Below are 18,493 nucleotides of genomic sequence, written 5' to 3' on the forward strand. Positions count from 1 at the left end.
AGTGGCCGTGGTTACAATCCCCCACAAACATGGGGCGTCGTGGATTTAGGGTCTCATCGTGTGCCCCACAGCCATGGGGCGCATCAACATGGCGGCGCCCCGGCTCCTAGGCCCGGAGCACCGTGCCGGCTCCCACAATGAGCATCCGAGCCTCATTCCCGCCTGGCGACTCATTCTTCCCGCCAGGGCACCGGGAATGTTGCTCCCCATTCCCCCCACGGCATCACGGCAAGGTGGGAGGGGGAGCAGCCTGCCCTGCGCCCAGTTTTGGGGTGAGTCAGCCCGGGCAGGGCACGGCCTCCCCTCCCTGCTGACTAACCCCGGCCCCGGGGAGATGCGGCTCTGGGCTGACGCAGGGGCTGGGGCGGAAAACAGCCCCGAGGCGAGCGGGGAACACGGCCCGGTGATGGGCGGTGGGTCATGCGTGGATGGAGGGGCCTGAAGCGCCGGCACAGCCCCGCGGAATGAGGGTGGGCAGGCTGGGTCCGCTCTGAGGAGAGAGAAAAGGAGGAAAAACTCGGAGGAGGAAGAAGGAGAACAGAGGGGAGAAAGGAGGGGGTAGCGAAAAGGGGAGAAGAGAAGGAGGAGAGGCAGAGGAAGGGGATAAGAGGTAAGAGGTGTGAAGAAGAGAGGAAAGGAGCAGGGAGAAGAGGAAGAGAGAGAAGAAGGGAGTGGAGAGATGGAGAGGAGGATGAGGATAGGAGAGAGAAGGGAGAAGAGAGCAGAAAGAAGCAATGCCACAGACCAACAGAGCCCATCCATCTCCCCTGGCACATCCCACCCACCCCACCATCTCCCTCCTGCAGGAGGGAGGCACCGGGAGGAAGAGGAGCTCAGCGCTAGGCTGAAGCCCGGGGGGCTGGCAGGAAGGGGAGGAAGGCAGAGCCCCCTGTCCCTGCTTTCTAGGACAGCTCAGGGAGCACAGCCACCGCGTTTGGCCGCCCTGGCCCCGGGGAGCCAGTGACTCCCTTTATTTAGAACCAGTTCCCTGCTCCCAACCACCTCATTCCTGCCAGGGGGAATTGAGGCACGTCCCGGCCCCCAGTACCACACAGCCAGGCCAAGAGATGCTTTCTGCTTTTATTCAATTAATGCAGCAGTCTATACAAGAAAAAAAAATAATAATGAAACCATGAATTTCCAAACCCTGACAGTGAAGAACCAAATTCTTCCTAAGAATCAACTGGAATTAAAAGATTCCCCCACGTCAGACTGTACATAAAATAATCTCTGCTCCATTTACAGCGTTTCACACAGTACTTCTCGTATCTCAAACTTCAGAACTGTACAACTTTGTTACAAACCACGCTTTTTCCTAGGAAAAGCTTACAGAAAAAAATATTGCCACTTTCTTTTTTATTATTTTTTTTAAATTTTTATTTTTATTGGTTACAAAAAAAAAAATTAGAATCTTTTAAAAAACAAAAATTAAAGTCAGCCAGAACTTCTAAGTGTGGGCAGGGAAAGGAGCAGAGACATTTCTCAGTCGAATGTTTCTCCTCCCAACAGAGAAAAGGGAACACTTTTGGCAGGTAAAAGACTCTTTGCTGCTGGTGGGGGTCTAGACCCTGCCCCCCTTGAGTCCTCCTCAAAGCCTGGCAGCTGTTTTGATCCACGGGCTTGGATAATTCCACCACTGACCCTTCTTGAGATACAGTAACGGTAACGAACCCCAATTGCTCCTGTTCTTTGTGGAAAAGCAGGGATGAACCCCCCCTTCCTTAGGAAAGACAGTTCTGCTGGTCTGGGCTCGGGCTCTGGGCACACGGACTGTCACTGGATGGAGCTCCCGGTTTGGGGCTGAGCACGGGCACGCTCTGGGTGGATGGAGAGGTTGGACCACACACAAACCAACTCAGACACACACAAACCAACGGGGTCAGGGCTGTGCAGGAGCCTGGGGAGAAGATTTGCCTCCAAACTCGAGCTCACCCCCAGCCCCGTGGGACCAGCCTGGCCTGATGCCTGTGTGCAGCCCAACAGTGAAAACCAGGAATTCTGAGCCGCAGTTCCAAGCAGACAGGTTACAGGAAGGATCCAGACCTCTGGATCCAAGTGAAAAATGTCTTCTAGTTTCGAATCCAGGTTTCACTCTGATGTTGTTCAGTGCAAAATAGTTAAAAAACCATGTTATCTACACATATACATCCGTGTCTATAGAAAATGTCTGTACAAGTGGGAAGATGGCCCTGCCTGCACGCTGGGGACTCCTCTCCAGAGGGATCCTGCTCCCTCTCTTTCCACGGTGTCAAGCCCCAACCAGTCAGGTTAAAAACCAAGAGCAGATGGTGGCTGGGGAGGAGCTCCTCCTGTCCCCCCAGCCACAGCTGCACGGATGGGAACAGGGAAAGCTCCTGAGCAGGACATGCAGAATACCAAAACAAGCTGGGAAAGGAATCTTGCACATGTACAGCCTGCACAAGGACCAGGATGAGGTGGTGGCTGGGACCAGGCTAGAGGTGCAAGAGCTCAGCATGTCCAGAGCCAGCACCTCATCCCATGCAAGTCCTGCTCTGGGAAGCAGCTGTGGAAAGGCCAGCTGCTCCAGCTTCATTCTGAGTTGACACCAGGGTAGAGTATCCATACTGGAGAGATAAGGAAAAAATTGGGAGCCAGGAAGGGAGAGGGGAGAGCTGAGACCTCTGGCAGTGACCTCTTTCACCATCTGCACCCACAGCAGAGCCTGGCACTGTGACAGGAACAGGGCATGGCCAGGATGGATCCAGAAAGACAAAGCCATCAGGAGGAGAAGGGATCTCTGCTCCCTGCGTGCAGTTTTGCTGTCAGGGGGATGCCAAGCTGCCCAAAACAGGGGGTTTGTAGCCAAGAGCTGGCCTGGATTTGCAGCAGAAAGCTGGGAGGGTGAGGAACATCGTTTCAAATGCTACGTGAGGTCTGAAAATGGCATTTTCAAGGTGTCACAAGCAGCAGAAGCACAAACTTTTGGATCTCTGGACTGACAAAATACGTTCCTTTAGAGGCTGTGCTTCAGCACAGAGCCAGTGGGGGCTCTCACCAGGAAAACCACTGGATAATCAGAGACAGGCACTGGGGACCTCACCAACACCCCCCCAGCCAGCACTGTGCTGAAGCTGATGGCAACATCCTCTGAGCTCATGTGACAAGATCCAGCCTGAGCAGAACCCCAACACCAGGTGAAAATCAGCAGGGAAGGAAAAGGACAGTGGGACCCAGATGTCAGCAAATGCCCTCGGTCAGCACTGCAGGGAACAACGCCTGGGTGGTTGTTTTAGACCAGGAGCCCCTCAAGACGACAGCAAACAAGTTTCAAAATATATTACATCTTTTTATTGCCAAGCGTGCAGACCATGAAGTGTGTGGGGGACACGACACTAAGAAAAACTACAATTGGAGGGAGGGCAAAGCAGTAAAAATTTAAAAATAAGACTACTCCTTACAACTGCCAACACTTGGGCTCAAAGAATCAACTGGAGGAAGTTTTCCTTAAAAGTACAGCTCTAAATATGGCATTGGGCCCCAAACTTTGCAAACACCAAGGCTTTGGTCTGGGCTAACACAAACCAGGTGGGAGAAGAGGATGATGATGGCAGATGCTCTATCACAACTCCACAGGGCTGAATGCCTGATTCTTCTCAGCATTTCCTGTAGCAACCAGAAAACTCCCTACCCCAGGAACACAGGCAGGAATAAGCCAGGAGAAAGCAGGCAACTTCAGTGCTGGATGCACTGAACCGGGGCCAACCTCGAGCCCTGCAGTGTCCCTGCTCCCAGAGCCAGCCTCGGAGGAGACAGAGCTGCTCAGCTCCCCCAAGGCCACAGCAGCTCCTGTGGCTGCTCCATCAGAGTGCAGCCAGTCCTTCAGGATGGGACACTGTGCTGGGAATGCTGCACCAACTCAGCTCTCTCCACCTGGAAGGGGCAGTGGAGAAGGGCTCTTCTGGCGGGTCCCAAGGCACAAACCCTCACAAGCACAGCGTCTCCTACTCCTCTTTGCTATCCCCAGCTCTGGGAAGCAGCACATGCTCAGTGTGATCCCTCACTTGGCAGCCCTGAGATTCCAATATGGATCTCAGGACAATGCTGGGCCACCTTTCCCTCCTCCTCAAGCACAGCCCCAGTCAGACCAGCACTGAGAAACCAGAGCTCTAGTACATTCTTCTTGGAGAGGGCAGCGCAGGGACACAGGGCTGCGAGCCTGTGCTGGCTTGGGAAAAGGGTCTGGAAAGGAAACCTACAGCATTTAAAACACTAAAGTGCAACAAAAATGTCCTAAACCCTTTGAAATTGATCGCAGCAAGAGGGGTCTGCAAAGCTTCAAACTTCCAGTTACTGCAGGGCACCCTTAAAACAGACCCAAAAACCACCAGGTAAAAAAAGACCAAGGAGCCCTTTGGTGAAACAAGGAATACAAGCCCACCATGGAATTTCAGCTCCTGGGGTCAAACATCATATTTAGAACGTTTGGAAAGGAAAAGTGTTAAAGCAAAAGAAAAAAAAAAAAAAGGAAAAAAAAAATCCCAACCAAAAACCAAAACAAAAATACAATTCTTGAATCTTGCGCAATGAAACAGTTAAACTTTTTGGTGTTTTCAAAAGAAATCCCAACAGACAACCTGGCATAACTTTATCTGCTTCCTAAGGGAGAGATGCCCGCTTGACCCATGACTCAGGACACCATGTGCACTGGACATGTTCCATCCTCACGTATGTCTCAGCATTCCTCCATTCATAAAACCAAATCCTTCCTGTTTACTCTTCAGCCTGAAAGGAAAAACCAAAACTGAAGCTAGATGGAAGATAGCCAGAGGGAGGAAAAAGTTTTCACAGACTGGAGGCCAATCTCATCAGCTCCACGAGCCTGGCAAGTGCAATCCTCAGTGTCGCCTCATTTTAACTTTCCTGGCGGGGCTGCCGTCCTCCTCCTCATCGTCACAGTCCTCCGTGTACTCGTACGACCTTCGCCAATAGTTCTCAGAGCTGAAGTTGCTCCGTCTCCTATGTTTTGGTAAGAGGACTGAACGCCTGTTCTCCTCCTTATCCATTTCTAGAATCCGTGGCCTGTGGAGAGGGAGGAAACAGGAGTGAGAGCGCAGCACAATGGGATCCAGGTGTTCCTCCTGGATGCTGTCTGCAGGTTACCTGCCGTGACAGCTCTGCCTGTTTTCCCACTGCTTTCCCAGCACTGGGCACTGGGCAGAGCAGGAATAGATCGCCAAGCTGCACCTCCCTAGAGAAGCTGGGAACTTTGCTATGATGGGCCAGTTCCTTCCCTTCCCAAGGCAAGCTTTAGCCTTTACCTCCACCAGAACATTTCCAGTCAATCTCTTTTTCTTTAACTTGCAGCTTGTGGGCCCAAGAAATATCCCTTAGGTAGAGGGGTCTGCCTCTACTGCAGCAGAATTTAGAGCACAGAACTGAGCTCCTTATGGTGCAGGATCACACCACAGCTCCAAAACCCTTTGTCCTCTCAAATATTAACACAGTGTAATTGTTATTTCTGCAGAGCTGCCTCTGATCACTTTCTACCAGGAGTGGGTAGGTGGCTGCACACACCACTTACTTTATCTGAGTGGTTCCTGAGAGATCCCACTATGACATCCATGAGAATTACCTGTTATACTGGAGCCTCTGAGGCCAGAGAAAGAGAAAAACATGTTTTTCACACCCATCTGCTGCAGGAGCCTATGCAAGCCATCCCCCACAGCCTGATAAGGTCACATCGGGCTGATAAACAGCTCTGAGGGATGTGCACATTTGTCCCGCATGATCGCTCCTCTAATCGGACACCGGCCCTCTGCGAGCTCCAGGGAAGCTGCATCTGCAGCCCAGCCTCAGACCTTCATCCATCTTCCAGCCTGCATCCAGGTGAATGAACACTGCTCACAAACAAACCATCCCCACCCTCCTCCCTCCAGGACAGGTTCAAACAGGGCTGGGACTGCGTGGCAGCCAAGCCCTGCGACCAAGTCAACTTTTGGGTTGTACCCATTGTGCAGAGAGTGCCATCTGGATCCTGAGCAAGCTTTGGAACAGGAATATGCAGGACAGCTGGCAGACTGGCTATCACTCACAGCCATCAGCGTGCTCACACCAAGGTGTTTAAGGGAAGCCTTGCTGCAGAGCTCAAGCTTGTCTGAAACCTCAGCAAGGAGCTTCCCTGAAGGTCAGGCTTAAACATCCACACGGTCTGGTTTCTCACACAAAAATACACACACAGAGCTCTGGAATCAAAACAGGCCTGAGAAGCTTCCCAAGAAGTCCTTAACCTTTCCCAGATAGCAAACCCTCACGCTCCCTCCCAGGACTGCTTTCATAATATAGTTTAACGCAGCTGCACAGGTTGCTTGGCAATAGAGGTCAAAAATGATTAGCTGCAGGGAAACTATTGTTCTGAACGACTGCATTATCAAAAGCCAGCCAAATCTATTGCTTCTTCATTATGCCACTCACAGGATAAACAATGTAAGCTGCTTACAGCCAGAGCTCAGCCTCCACAAGTCTGGGAGGAACGTATAAAGAGCTCATTCTGATAAAACAGATCTGGGCATTGCAGAAAGCACCTGGCAGGTGGCAAATCAGAATGGTTTTAAATATGTTCTGAGGCCAGGGACCTCAGCTATGCACTGATCCAGAGACAACATCCCAAACATGGCTCTTAGGAGAGATGGTCCTACCTGTGGGCAGCATCAGGATCTGCTTTGCGATGGGACCGCTTTGGTTTGAGGATCTGGTCCCGGTTGCTTCCCGACAGGCGGTCAGAGTTATAACCTGGTGGCAACACAGAGCTACTCAGGGATTTTGTTTCCAATCGAGGTGCATCTAATCTTGTTCTGCAAATATTGAAAGAGAAGAGAATTTGCAAGGAGTTTCTACAGAATCACAGCAGAGCTCTCCACCCCAACCACACGGCTCAGGAGGAGGGGCAAGAATACCACACTCCACAGCACAACAAGCTGCAGCTTTGTGGTACTAGAAGCTTCACAGAAACACAAAATGGTTTAAGTTAGAAGGGACCTTGAACATAACCTCATTTCCAACTCCCTGCCACAGGCAGGAACACCTTCCACTAGACCAGACTGCTCCAAGCCCTGTCCACCTTGGCCTTGGACACTTTCAAGGATGGAGGAGCCACAACTTCTCTGGGCAACCTGTGCCAGGGCCTCAGCACCTTCACAGGAAAGGATTTTTTCCTTATACCTAATTTAAACACTGTCAGTTTGAAGCCATTGCCCTTTATCCTGCCTTGGCTTAGGGACACACAGTCATGAGGTGAATGCAAAAGGTGCTGAGCTCACTGCAACCCCAGCTCTGGGATAAGGAGCAGATCTGCTGGAGCAGCTGTGAAATCCCATGAAATCACTTGGCAATAACTCACAGCTCCAGTTAAGCCACCTGGGTGGGAGATGCCCTGCAAAAGCATCATCACCTGCAATGGTAATAACTGCTTCCACCTGGAAACTCCCTCCTGCCCACGGATCTCCCGGGGTCAGGTGCTCCTCAGCTTGACTACAAGGTGCAAAGAGTTGAAGTACAAGTCAGGAGAAGGTGTAGCAAACAGAAGCTGCACCACATCCCTTCCAGCAGCTCTGCACACACTCAGGCTATGCTGGGGAGCAAGCACAGCTCATCCCAAAAGAGAACTGTCACAGGACTGTAGCCATGCACAGGTGGAGGAGGCAGCAAAAATGAAGGGGGAGAACCACTACTTGCTCTCCAGTGCTGAACTTCAGCTCCTGAGGGAGGTTTCCACAGGAGAATCCCAATCTAAACTTCCATTAGAAAGCACATCCAGTTGCCAAGCTTCTCTGCCATCAGGGAGAGCCTCTTCAGCTAATCAGGGTGATGCCAGTCTGGCACAGGCAAAGCTGGGCATGGCAGCCTGAGTTTGCCCAGCATGCCAGAAACAAGGAACACTTCCATAGGCAGCTGCCAGGTTGGAGCCTGTGCTAGTCCACGCTGTCATCCTGAGCTGTTCTCAGCTCCAGGGCTGGACCCAGTCCAGCCTGAACACCAAAGGCCTTGCAGATCCTGCCCGTGACAAGGGAGGTGGTTTAAATACCTCTCAAATACAACAGCAACTGCAGGGCTGCAACTCAAACAAGCCAACCCCCAATACACTGCGAGGGCAAGGGAACACCAGCCATGCTCCCTCTGGCCAGGTGCAAGGTGAGGTGACACTAAAATGGAGAACAATGTACCTACAAATAGAGAAACTCTGCTTATGAGAATGAAAGCAGAATGGCAGCAAAAGCCTCTAAAATTGCTTTCAAGACCTGGTTGAGTAGGTCTCATTTCTATACCCACCTCCCACGTTACCTCTCCCAGCATCTCATAAATTAAGAGCACCATTCCTCCCCTCCTCTGGCTCAAAGCACTTCCAAACCCTGCTGGCTCCCGGCAGCCCTGCGATCCAACACAGGAAACACTGAGCACTGAAGTGTTTATGACCTGCTTGGTAACCACACAGCTCTGGAGAATCCTGCAGAACCCCACTGCTCCTGCAGCTCCCACAGCTCTGTCCTCCTGCTGCTGCCAGCAAGAAGCAGAGGCAAGAGCAGAGCCAGACTCAAACGCCTGGGACCCAGAGCCGAACATCCCAGCTCCAACCGGGATGAACCAACTGATCTGATCCGGAAAGCTCAGGGCTGATCCTCACCACCAAGAGGAGCACGAGGAGTTTTATGAGGCCTCTGGTGCTCACAGGCCAGCAGGGGAAGGAGCTGCTTTCCTGGTTGCACAACAGCCTGTTCCAGGCACAGCCGCAGATCCGGGGAGCGGGAATGGCGCTGGTGCAGCGACCCTGGCACAGGCAAGGGGCACACTGCGCACGCAGGGACACGCAGGGGACATGGGGAGGTGGCCGCCCTGGCCAGGGGATAAGCAGCAATTAATAAGCTCTAATTGGCAGCAATCACAGCCCAGCCTTTGGCAAACATCGCCACGGATTCACCACAGCTGCGGAGGTTACGCAGAAATAATTACCAGGGGGTTTGTGCTTTGCTGGAGAGAAAAATCCTGGTGTGGTTTCATCTGGTTTGTCTGTCAGGTTAGCCCCTCACTGTCTGATGGGAAGAGACACTTCTGCTCTGACACGAAGCAAATCAGGCCCCAAAAATCAGGGTGGATGGACAAACAAAGCCAGCAGAGCTACAGGCTCTGTCCCTTCAGCAGGAATGCAGCAGGTCAGCTGGGTAGGCTGGAGAGACCTCACTGCTCCTGCCAGGACTTAAAGGGGGCTTATAAAAAACACACAGAACGACTTTTTACATTGGGAGGTGGTCATAAGACAAGAGGGACCAGTGTTAAACTAACAGAGGGACAATTTAGATTGGATATTAGAAAGAAATCCTTTACTCAGAGAGCAGTGAAGCACAGGCTGGACGGGGCTCTGAGCAACCTGGTCTAGTGCAAGGTTTAAGGTCCCTTCTTACCCTGATGCACTTTGAGGGCTGCCAGGCCTGACTGAAACAATCCAACACCCTCAGTTCACCAAGGCTGGAGAAAGCAAGAGGCAGAGCCAGTTTAAACAGGTACATTGGATATCTGCACCAGTTTGGGCAGCTTTAGCTTATTTATCTGAGTCTGTCTTTTCCAGAAAACTGCTCCACAACCTAGGACAGGCAGCTTCTCTTTCCCAAAGTCCAACCAAAGCAGCTACAAGACTTGGAGATGCCTCCTTGTCAGCACTTGTACTGCTTTTCCCTGGCTGCTCCAACACCATGAACTCAACAGCTGTAAGTTCTTATCACAGCCTCTCACCCCAAACCTCATGTGGCCATACCCAGCTGTGGGGTGGTTTTGGCTACAGCCTGCCTTTCATCCCACTCTATCTCCTGCCACATCTCATCCTGCCTCCCTGGGTCTGGGCTGATTTTGCTTGGCTAATGCCTCAGGGCTGCTGTTTTTCCTGCTTTCATTCCATGGGTTTCTCTAACCAGATGTCCAACTCCACTCCACTGGCTTTGTGCCATATCCTCATAATGTTGCCAGACTTGTTTTGAAACCAACTAAGCTATCCAAAAGCTCATCCAGTCTGGATCCAGACCACTTGCCTGCGAGCCTTATGCCAGCCTGGGCCACAACCACAGCCCTGCCACCAATGCCCACGTTTTTGGCTGGGTTTACAGGACTCAAAGTGTGTATTTTCATTTACAAAGATGCTTCTTGACAGCAGAATTACTGCCAACACCTTCCAAGGCACAGTCAGCAGGGGTCAATGTGTGGCAGTCACATGTTTTGGTCTCCTATTAGAAGGAACTGATGAGAGAGGAGATTTCTAGGCAGAAAAGAAGGCTTTACTGAGGGACTTTGGGGTGGGCTTAGTTTACTTTGTCTCTCATTTTCTTAAGAGCTTTAGGAACAAGCACTGATTGATGAAATGCCATCAAGAGTGCTTTTCTAGACAGGAAGCCCCTTTCTAAAACAGCTTATGGAGCTTGACTTCCCAACACAGACTCAAAGGACAAGCTCTGTAATGAGCATTGAACTCTCTACATGTTTCCCTCCAAAGCCAGTGTCTTCCTCTCTCCCCAGGAAACAAAAGCCATGATACCAAGAAAGCCTTCTCTGCTTCTTAGGACGTTCTTCATCACCAGCATCAGCTTCAAAAGACCATCCAGGTAACTCACACACGTGGGTATCACATGACCAGACACCTCAACACACAGCCCAAAACAAGACAGTTTGATACCCTAGGTTCTTGGAGCTGGGCAGCCAAAGAAAAGCCAGTTTGGGAACCAGCAGGGCTTGCCACCCCAGCCATTACAACAAAGTGCTGCTGCACAGAGCCAAGAAGCGATGAACCCTGCAGGAACAGGTTCCAGCCACTTCCACTGCCAGGTACGGCACGACACGAGCGAGCACCAGAGTGACACCTAATCAAGGTGCAAGATCAAGCCAGCAAATTAACAAGCAAGGCAGTTTTCAAGTGTTTAAGCATCATGACACCACATCCACGTTTATCTCTCTGTCTGGAGGGCTTCAACACTTACTTTCGGAGGATGATGACAGCTCTCCTCTCCTTGATGTCCTGTGGTCGAATGCAGTGTGTGATTTCGTCGGCCGCATACCCACTGACAACAGAAACAAAAAGCCACCATCAGGGAGATGCCAGGCAGAAGCAGAAAGTGGTTTCCAGCCTCAACAACTCAGTTTAGCCAGTACTTCCTAACTTGCACCAGGAATTCCTCCTCCAAACACCACCCGCCAGGCACACGGGAGCTAGACTGGCAGGAAGGAACAAACAATGGGAAAGAATGAGGACAGTCAGGGGGGTTTGGGGGGTTTCATGACTCAGTTTTTCAGCATACCCCAGAGGAAACTGCCACCTGCTCCAGCACTGTGAAATAAAACATGCAGAAATGTAGAACTGTAGATTCAGATGATTAGAAAGCAACAGGGGGGAAAATGAGCACATTCCTCCAAATCATCTCAAACATGCCTATGAGAAAAGCTATCTCTCACAGCTCAGGTGTGCAGCACACCCAGACCCAAACATGTAACACATCAAGGAGGTTTTGTAGTCACAGAGGGGTGCAGTCATGCAGAGCTGAGCCTCTCACCCCCTTTTCCTGCTCATCATCCTCCCCATCATATGGCATATCCTCAGCCACCACAAGAACATCACTGGCCCTAACCCAGCACTCATGGGGTAACCTACAAATTCAGACCTGCAAACCAAGCTGCACTCCTCTAAAACCTCCCTGTAACAGGGTGAAACAGCTCCCTGGGCTGAGGAAAAGCCAGGCTTAAGCAGTGGCTCTTAGCAGGAGTGCTTCACTGTGTGACATGACTCCAGATACTCCGCATTTTCAGCAGGCTGGAGAGAAGCCATGGCCAAGGACAGCCCCAGCTTCCCACAACGCACTGGAGCATTTCCTCATGGCTGCTTCTGTTTCCAGCTGGGCTCCTGCATCCAGCAGAGCAGGTAAAATCACGGTGGGTCCATGGAGAGTGGCCACCACAGCTGCTGTGACACACAAACCGTGCTGGGAGCACATCCCGTCCCTGCAAGGGTGTGAGCAGCAATCCCAGCGGCGGGGCCTGCCCTCTACCTGCCGTTTGGAGAGCATCAGCTCACTGAGAGCCTTCTGCAGTCCAGCATGGGCTAAAGAGAAGCTGAACACCTTCAGAGCTTCCTGAAACACCCAACAAGGGCAGGAACACCTTGGAAGGCACTTGGGCGAAGGCTGCTCAAGCCTGCACACCCAGCCTGAGGCAGAAATCAGCAGGCCCAGTGTCCCCACAAGGCTTTTCCATGCCACTGCTGACAGGCCAGGGTCAGGGGCTGGCAGGTTATTCAGGACACCCTGAGCAGAGAACAGAGCTCACACACACGAGTCTTCTCTGGGGACAGGACCGGGTTTCCTTGATCTGGTTAGATAACCCACCCACTCACCCAGAAACACCTCCTCACACTCAGATTTACTGCTCTGCGAGGACAGCTACAAGCCCAAGGCCTGCCCAGCTGAAGCAGGGGTGGTGTCCATCCCCACCATGCTCCAGGCACTGCAGAACCCGACAAGGGCTCGTGATGATGCTCTATGATGTTCCTGGAATCTCTGCGTCAAGCTCCAGTGAATTCATGAATATCACCCACGTTAACATTCAACTCAGCATCCTCAGCAGCACCCTCAACACCAGGGAAAGGTCTGCTTCCAGATTCACAAGGTATCAGCCTGGACACTCCTTCCCCAGGCAAGAACACCCTTTTCAGATCAATTCCAGAGTGGCACCAGGAAGTCTGTGGTCCCAGATGCACACGGGCAGCATCAAACAAGAGCCCCACCACTCTGGTCTGGTCTAATGGGGACACACCAGTGTGCCCCAGTGGCAAACTGGTGTGGAAAGCTCTGGAGTATTCATATGTAGTGATGGAGTGCCTTTGCACAGGCAGATAAATGAAAGAAAAGGGTTGTGTCATACTCATGCTGCCTCGTGCCAGAATTAACTTCTCACCCACTGCCCAGCCTTGCACACCCTGAGGATGGGTGAAGGGGCAGACCCTGAAGAAAAACACCCATAATGACACCAAGGGTCTACACACACATTTCTTGCCCAGACAATAAACTCAAAACAACCTGGAAAGGAAAATCATAAATTCCTCCCCATCAGAGCACTCGAGTGTGCCATCTCCATCCCAGAGGGTTTTCCAGAAGAACAGGGGGAAGTGCTGATGTTTTCCACACACTACTCCAAAACCAGACCCCAATTCCAAACTAACCTGTCAAACCTTACACCCCCAACTCTTCCCTGAATCTTCTTCCATCCGGAAGAGCCACTGCTGAGCCAGAACTGATTCACACAGAGATAAAAGTGGATATTTTTGTGCAAACATCACCAGAAAGGAAGCCTTGAAGTTCTACAGACTCTAACAAGAAAAGCTTGAACAAATCTCTGCCTCATCACCACTGGCACACGTGGAACTTCCTCTGCACCAACAGCCTGTTCTGAGGGATCAGGCTATTTTGGAGCAGACAGCTGCAGAGAGATCCCTCCAGCTGGGAAGGAAGGAGGTTCATCCTCCAGCAACTCCAACCTGCTCTGATTATACTTCCATCAGGCACGCCTCGAGACAACAGGAGGGACACACATCACAGCACTCCCCTGCCATTACAAACAGCCAGGAGACGACCTGGAGCACTCTCCAGCTGTGGGAGGGAAGCCTGTATGGCACAAGCTCTGGGAACTTGGGAAATGCTACCTGTGCCTTTCGTTCCTCCAGCTGCAGCTGCGCTCTTTCCAAAGCTCAGACAACATACCTGGCAGTTTCAGCGCTGAGATTTGCTTCCTGTGACAGCAGCTGCAGGGCAGGGATCCACCTGGAGCCCCCCATCCCAGGAGGCTCCACACACTCCCTGTTCCCTCCCTTTTTCCCAGCCCAAGCATTCTCAAAGCACACGTTCCCCAGATGAAAAGGCAAATTCCTCCATCTCCCTGCCACTGCTTCTACCGATTGATGCTCACCAAATTGTTGTTAAAATAAGAAAAACCCACCAACATGGTGAGGTCAGCAGCCCCTCCCCAGGGAGCTGATGGGTCACAGGACTGGGATCTGGCAGCACACACTGAGCTGATGCTTCCTCCTGGCCTGGCTGCCACTGGGACAAACCTGCAGGAGCACCTGCTTCCCAGGGCTGTGGGAAAAGAGGGGACTGGAGGTCATCTTCTAGATCACAAAACCTACAAGAGCAAATCTTCCCTGCAGATGTGAAAGGAGAGGAGAAAGGGGAAGAGGGAAGGGCTCATTAGCAGGTCATGGGGTGGCTCAGCCTTTGCCTTCTGGCAGAGGGGCACAGCCCAGCCACGTGAATCTTGTTCCACCTCACCTGTCATTTGAGGTCTGAACACTCTCCAAGGACTCTGAGGCAGGTTCAGTGTTGGCAAACACCACATTCTGCTTCAGGGCAGGCAAACAAAATAAAGGGAGGGAAACAGGGAAAGCACCTCTCTAAAATCCCTACTGGGTCAGCAGCTGTGAAATCAGCAGCAGGAACGGGACAGGGGCAATCTGGGGCCAGTGTGAGAGTGCTGTGGGGTCAAAGAGAGGGATCTGAGAGGTTACTTTAGATCACCAGGACTTCCACACAGCTTCCCTGGAAAGGCTGCAGCCAGGGGCAGCCACTGACCCAGCAGGATTTGAATCCCAGACATTACAGGCATGCCACCTCTATCTGTGCCCGTTCCCCATCTCCAGGGCAACTGCCTCCAGCAGCTGTTTACCCAGAGGAGAAAACGCCAAGTTTGGGGAGTTGACTTAGTCATGACCAAGGGCTGGATTTGGTGCCATGCCCCTGAGCACGGTCTGCACCTCTCCTGCTCCTCTTGACTGCTGGGGTGAGATGGAGAGCAGGAGAACTGCTGTGAGGCAAGGAATTGATTCCAGACAGGATCCTGTCAACACAGAACAGTCACTTTGGCAGAATCTCTCATGAGTGAGTGTAAAGTACCTGCTAACTGCTGTACCAAATTTGAAATAATCCCTGTTTTAAAGTCTATTACTTGCTGGAAGGCAGAACATCTGACCGTGATCAAGCTGCAGTGGGTGGGTCAGAAAACAGCCCTTGGATTCGGAGGGAAAAGATATCAAGATATTTTCATCTGGTTTGTAGGATTCCTTCAGCCACATGAACAAAGTGATGACAGCACCTGAGTGACACTGACCAACAACCCAAACACCCCTGGGAGACACCTCACTCCAATTCCATGAGCCCTGAGCCAGCAGTCTCTTGCCAGCAGTTTTGAAGGAAGGGCAAGGGTCTGGAATAAGAAAACATCATTCTCTGGTCCTGGAGCAGGGAAAGCATCTCTCCTTCCTCCTACCATCCTCCACTGCAGATCCTCCTCCAGAGTTTTTCAAGAGGCTTTGCCTGCAAGACTTGAGGCTGACCCTGCATTAGCAGCTCTGCCAGAATGCTTCCAAGCAGGATAAAACTCTCACTGTCCTTAAAAAAAGAAGGCCTCTAGCTGTAAAAGGACGGACAACTATTTATCGAGGCCTGACAAGGAAAGACAGGAGAGGGACTTGCATCAGCAGCAAGAACATTAGGGTAGAAAGTTTCCCTCCTGGTATCTCAGAGAAGTCAGGGAGCAGAGCAACTGCCTCACACCCAGCAGTCCATCCCTGGGGATGGAGCTTGCTCTGCAGTAAAAAGATACAGAGCAGGACGGGTCCCCTTGGGTCCCATTTCACAAAATCACCCCGACCTCTGCCCCCTGAGCCCTGTCAAACCACCAGAGAGTGAGAAAATGTCCTCAGCGCCATTCCCGACTCCCTCTGCAGCCTCCCTCATCCCTGGCTAATCCACACAAGTTACCTAACACCGGGGTACAGCAAGGATTAGTTAATGTTTGTGCAGCTTTTCCGAGATAAAAGCGACGCGAGATCTCAGCATTTATTATTGATGCACCAGTCAAGGAGGCCGTGTGTTTGTGGGGGGAAAAATTCCTTCCCGAACCCTGCAGCGATCAATTTACAAGCCAAAGCAAGGGATTGGATTACGGCCTGGGAGCCCGGAAAACCGGCCTGGACCTTCACCAGTCCAAAAAAACCACCCCCCAAAGGAGGATACAGCTGGTAGCACTGCTGGCACAGTCCTGGCGATCCCTGCTCCTGGCAGGGAGCACTCTGACCTTCAGGGACACAAGGGACTGGCAGCCCCGGTGCCAGGCTTCCAGCTGCCCTCCCCAGGAGCTGGAGACAGCAGGATCCCTGTGCTCCAGCCCCTCCTGTCCCCTCACCTGCGTGCGCCCCCTCCCAGCCCACACCGGGATTAGGAAGCAGGCATTTCCCGGTGCCAATCCCAGCCTTACTGCCGGCCAACTGCGTGACCTTGGGCAGGTCATTCCATCTTCCAGGGCTCTTCCTCAACACCCATAGAGTCCCTTCCTGCGCCCGTGACCCGCTGCACTTCCAAGTGACAATCACGCGGGGCTCTGCACTCTGGTCTCCCTATCGTCACCAGGCAGGGGAGGGCTCAGCATTCCCAGTTTACAGACTGGGAAGACGAGGCCGTTCACACCTCCTCTCCGCGATTAAGGTCAGGTCAGAGAAGCACCGGCCGAGCTAAGAATAGACGCAGGAGCCCTGTCCCTACAGCTGCTCCGCTCTGACCACTCTTGGGCAAAGGATCCATTTTGTGTCTCAACGTGTTACTTTAACCATTTACAGGAACTCAATGCCCAGCTCAGCTCTGCTCCCCCCAGCATTCGCCTCAAGCTCCATGGAGAAGGCACCCACCCAAATCCTCGCCCACCACGACGGCAGGACCCACCCCCCCAAAATCCCTACTTCACCCCTTCCACCACAGCGAGCCCCCGAGCACCTACAGAGGAGGGAGATGGAGCCCGAGGCGCCGTCGGGGCGCGCATCCGTGCGCCTCGTGATCCGCGTTACACAACCGGGGCCTCGGCAACGCGGGCGAGTTACCTGAGCACCGTGACGCTCCCCCTCTTCACGGGCAGGAACAGAACGGGCTCCGACACCCTGATGGGCTTGAACTGGAATTTACACCCGAAGCAGAGCGCCGAGTCGCTGAAGAAGGACACGGAGACGATGGGCCTCTCAAAGATATGGATGGGGTCCACGTGGGAGACAATGCAGCCCCCCGGCTGGTAGTCGTTGATGACGGCACTGTTCACAAAGCCCTCGGGGATCACCCGGTGCTCCACCAGCTTCCTGATCACCAGGTCGTGCACCCACTCGGGGATGGCGTCCACCTCCCCCCGCGGGTACAGGCGCTCCTGGCCGGGGCCTCGCCGCTGCAGCTGAGACCCGTAGGTGTAGCCTTCCCCGAAAAAATACTTGTTCCGCAGCGGCGCCCGATCCACCGTGTGCTCCTTGTAGAGCCCCTTCTCCGCCCGGGACACCACGTCCTCGATGCGCGCCTCGATCTTGGCGCACTCCTCGGCGCTGAAGAGGCGAAGCTGGCGGATGCCGCTCTTCACTTTCCGAGCTTCCTCCTCTTCCTTCTGCTCCTCGTAGTCGCTGGGCTCGGAGCCGGAGTCCTCCTGGTGCCGCCGCTTGCGGTCGTACGGCGGTTCGGGGGGCTCCCGCGGGAGGCCGCCGCCGCCGCCGCCTTTGTGGCCGTCCCGGTAGGGCATCATTGACTTGAGCTTCTCCCGCAGGTCCGTGTAGCCGCTGCCGGCCATGGCGCGTCCGCAGCCCCCGCCTCTATCGATCCCGGCGCTGCAGGCGGCGGCGGGCGGCGGCGGGGGACGCGCAGCTGCTGCTCATGGCACCCGCCGCCCTGCCGGGAGAGAGAGCCCCGCAGGACGGGGAGGTGAGGACGGGATCCCGGTACCGCGCCAGACCCTCTCCCGCCCCCCCTTCCTCGGGAGATGGGACCCCGCTCCCGGCGCACAGAGCTCCCGCCCTCTCCCTCCCTCCCGGGGCAGGGGCGCCCCGGCGGACGCCACACTCACGGCTTGGCCCGGGGCGGGCGCGGACAACGCTGCCGGTGCCGGTGCTCACGCGGAGGCAGGGCCTGGCACATTCCCAGCGGCGGCCCCGTACTCCCTGCCCGTTCCCACCGCCGCGGCTCTGCCCATGGCGGGGGACAACCGGAGGAGGTGTGGGGGGTCCCGTGCCGTGCCGGGGGACAGCGGCGGGCGGGGGTCTGGCGCGGCCCTTCCCGCTACGTCACCAGGAGCCGGCCCGACATCCCGGATCGCCGCGGGGCCGCCCCGCCCCGCCGCGCACGCGCCGCCACCGCCCCCGGCCCCGCCCCTCTCGCGCACGTACGGACAGAGCGCGCGACCCGGCCCGCCCCCCGCGCGCACCCACCGGCGCCGTTAACCGGCAGCGGCAGCCCCGCCCCGCGCGGCGCTGATTGGCCGGGGGGCGGCCCTGAGCTCCGCGGGCTGGCGGCTGATTGGGCGGTTGGAGCGCGCGCGCGCGCAGCGGCGGGGAGGGAGGGGCGCGGAGGTGGCGGCGGGCGCGCGGCGTTGGCGCCCCCTGGCGGACGCGACGAGCGCGACAGGCGGGCGGGAGTGACTGCAGCGGGGGCACGGG

The 18,493-nt window shown here is 54.1% G+C and overlaps 1 protein-coding gene across 1 annotated transcript; it reads right to left on the bottom strand.

The window, feature by feature from the left end:
• Positions 1–1,066: 1,066 nt before the first annotated feature.
• Positions 1,067–18,196, bottom strand: ALKBH5 (alkB homolog 5, RNA demethylase). The gene is made up of 5 exons (XM_084216896.1): positions 17,905–18,196; positions 16,910–17,729; positions 10,974–11,054; positions 6,657–6,812; positions 1,067–5,040 (listed from the first exon to the last, which is right to left on the bottom strand). The coding sequence occupies exons 2-5, from the start codon at positions 17,629–17,631 to the stop codon at positions 4,857–4,859; spliced, it is 1,143 nt and encodes a 380-aa protein (XP_084073022.1). The 5' UTR covers positions 17,632–17,729; positions 17,905–18,196; the 3' UTR covers positions 1,067–4,856.
• Positions 18,197–18,493: the final 297 nt, after the last annotated feature.

Source organism: Fringilla coelebs, assembly GCF_963513975.1.
Source record: "Fringilla coelebs genome assembly, chromosome: 16".
Classification (NCBI taxonomy): domain Eukaryota; kingdom Metazoa; phylum Chordata; class Aves; order Passeriformes; family Fringillidae; genus Fringilla; species Fringilla coelebs.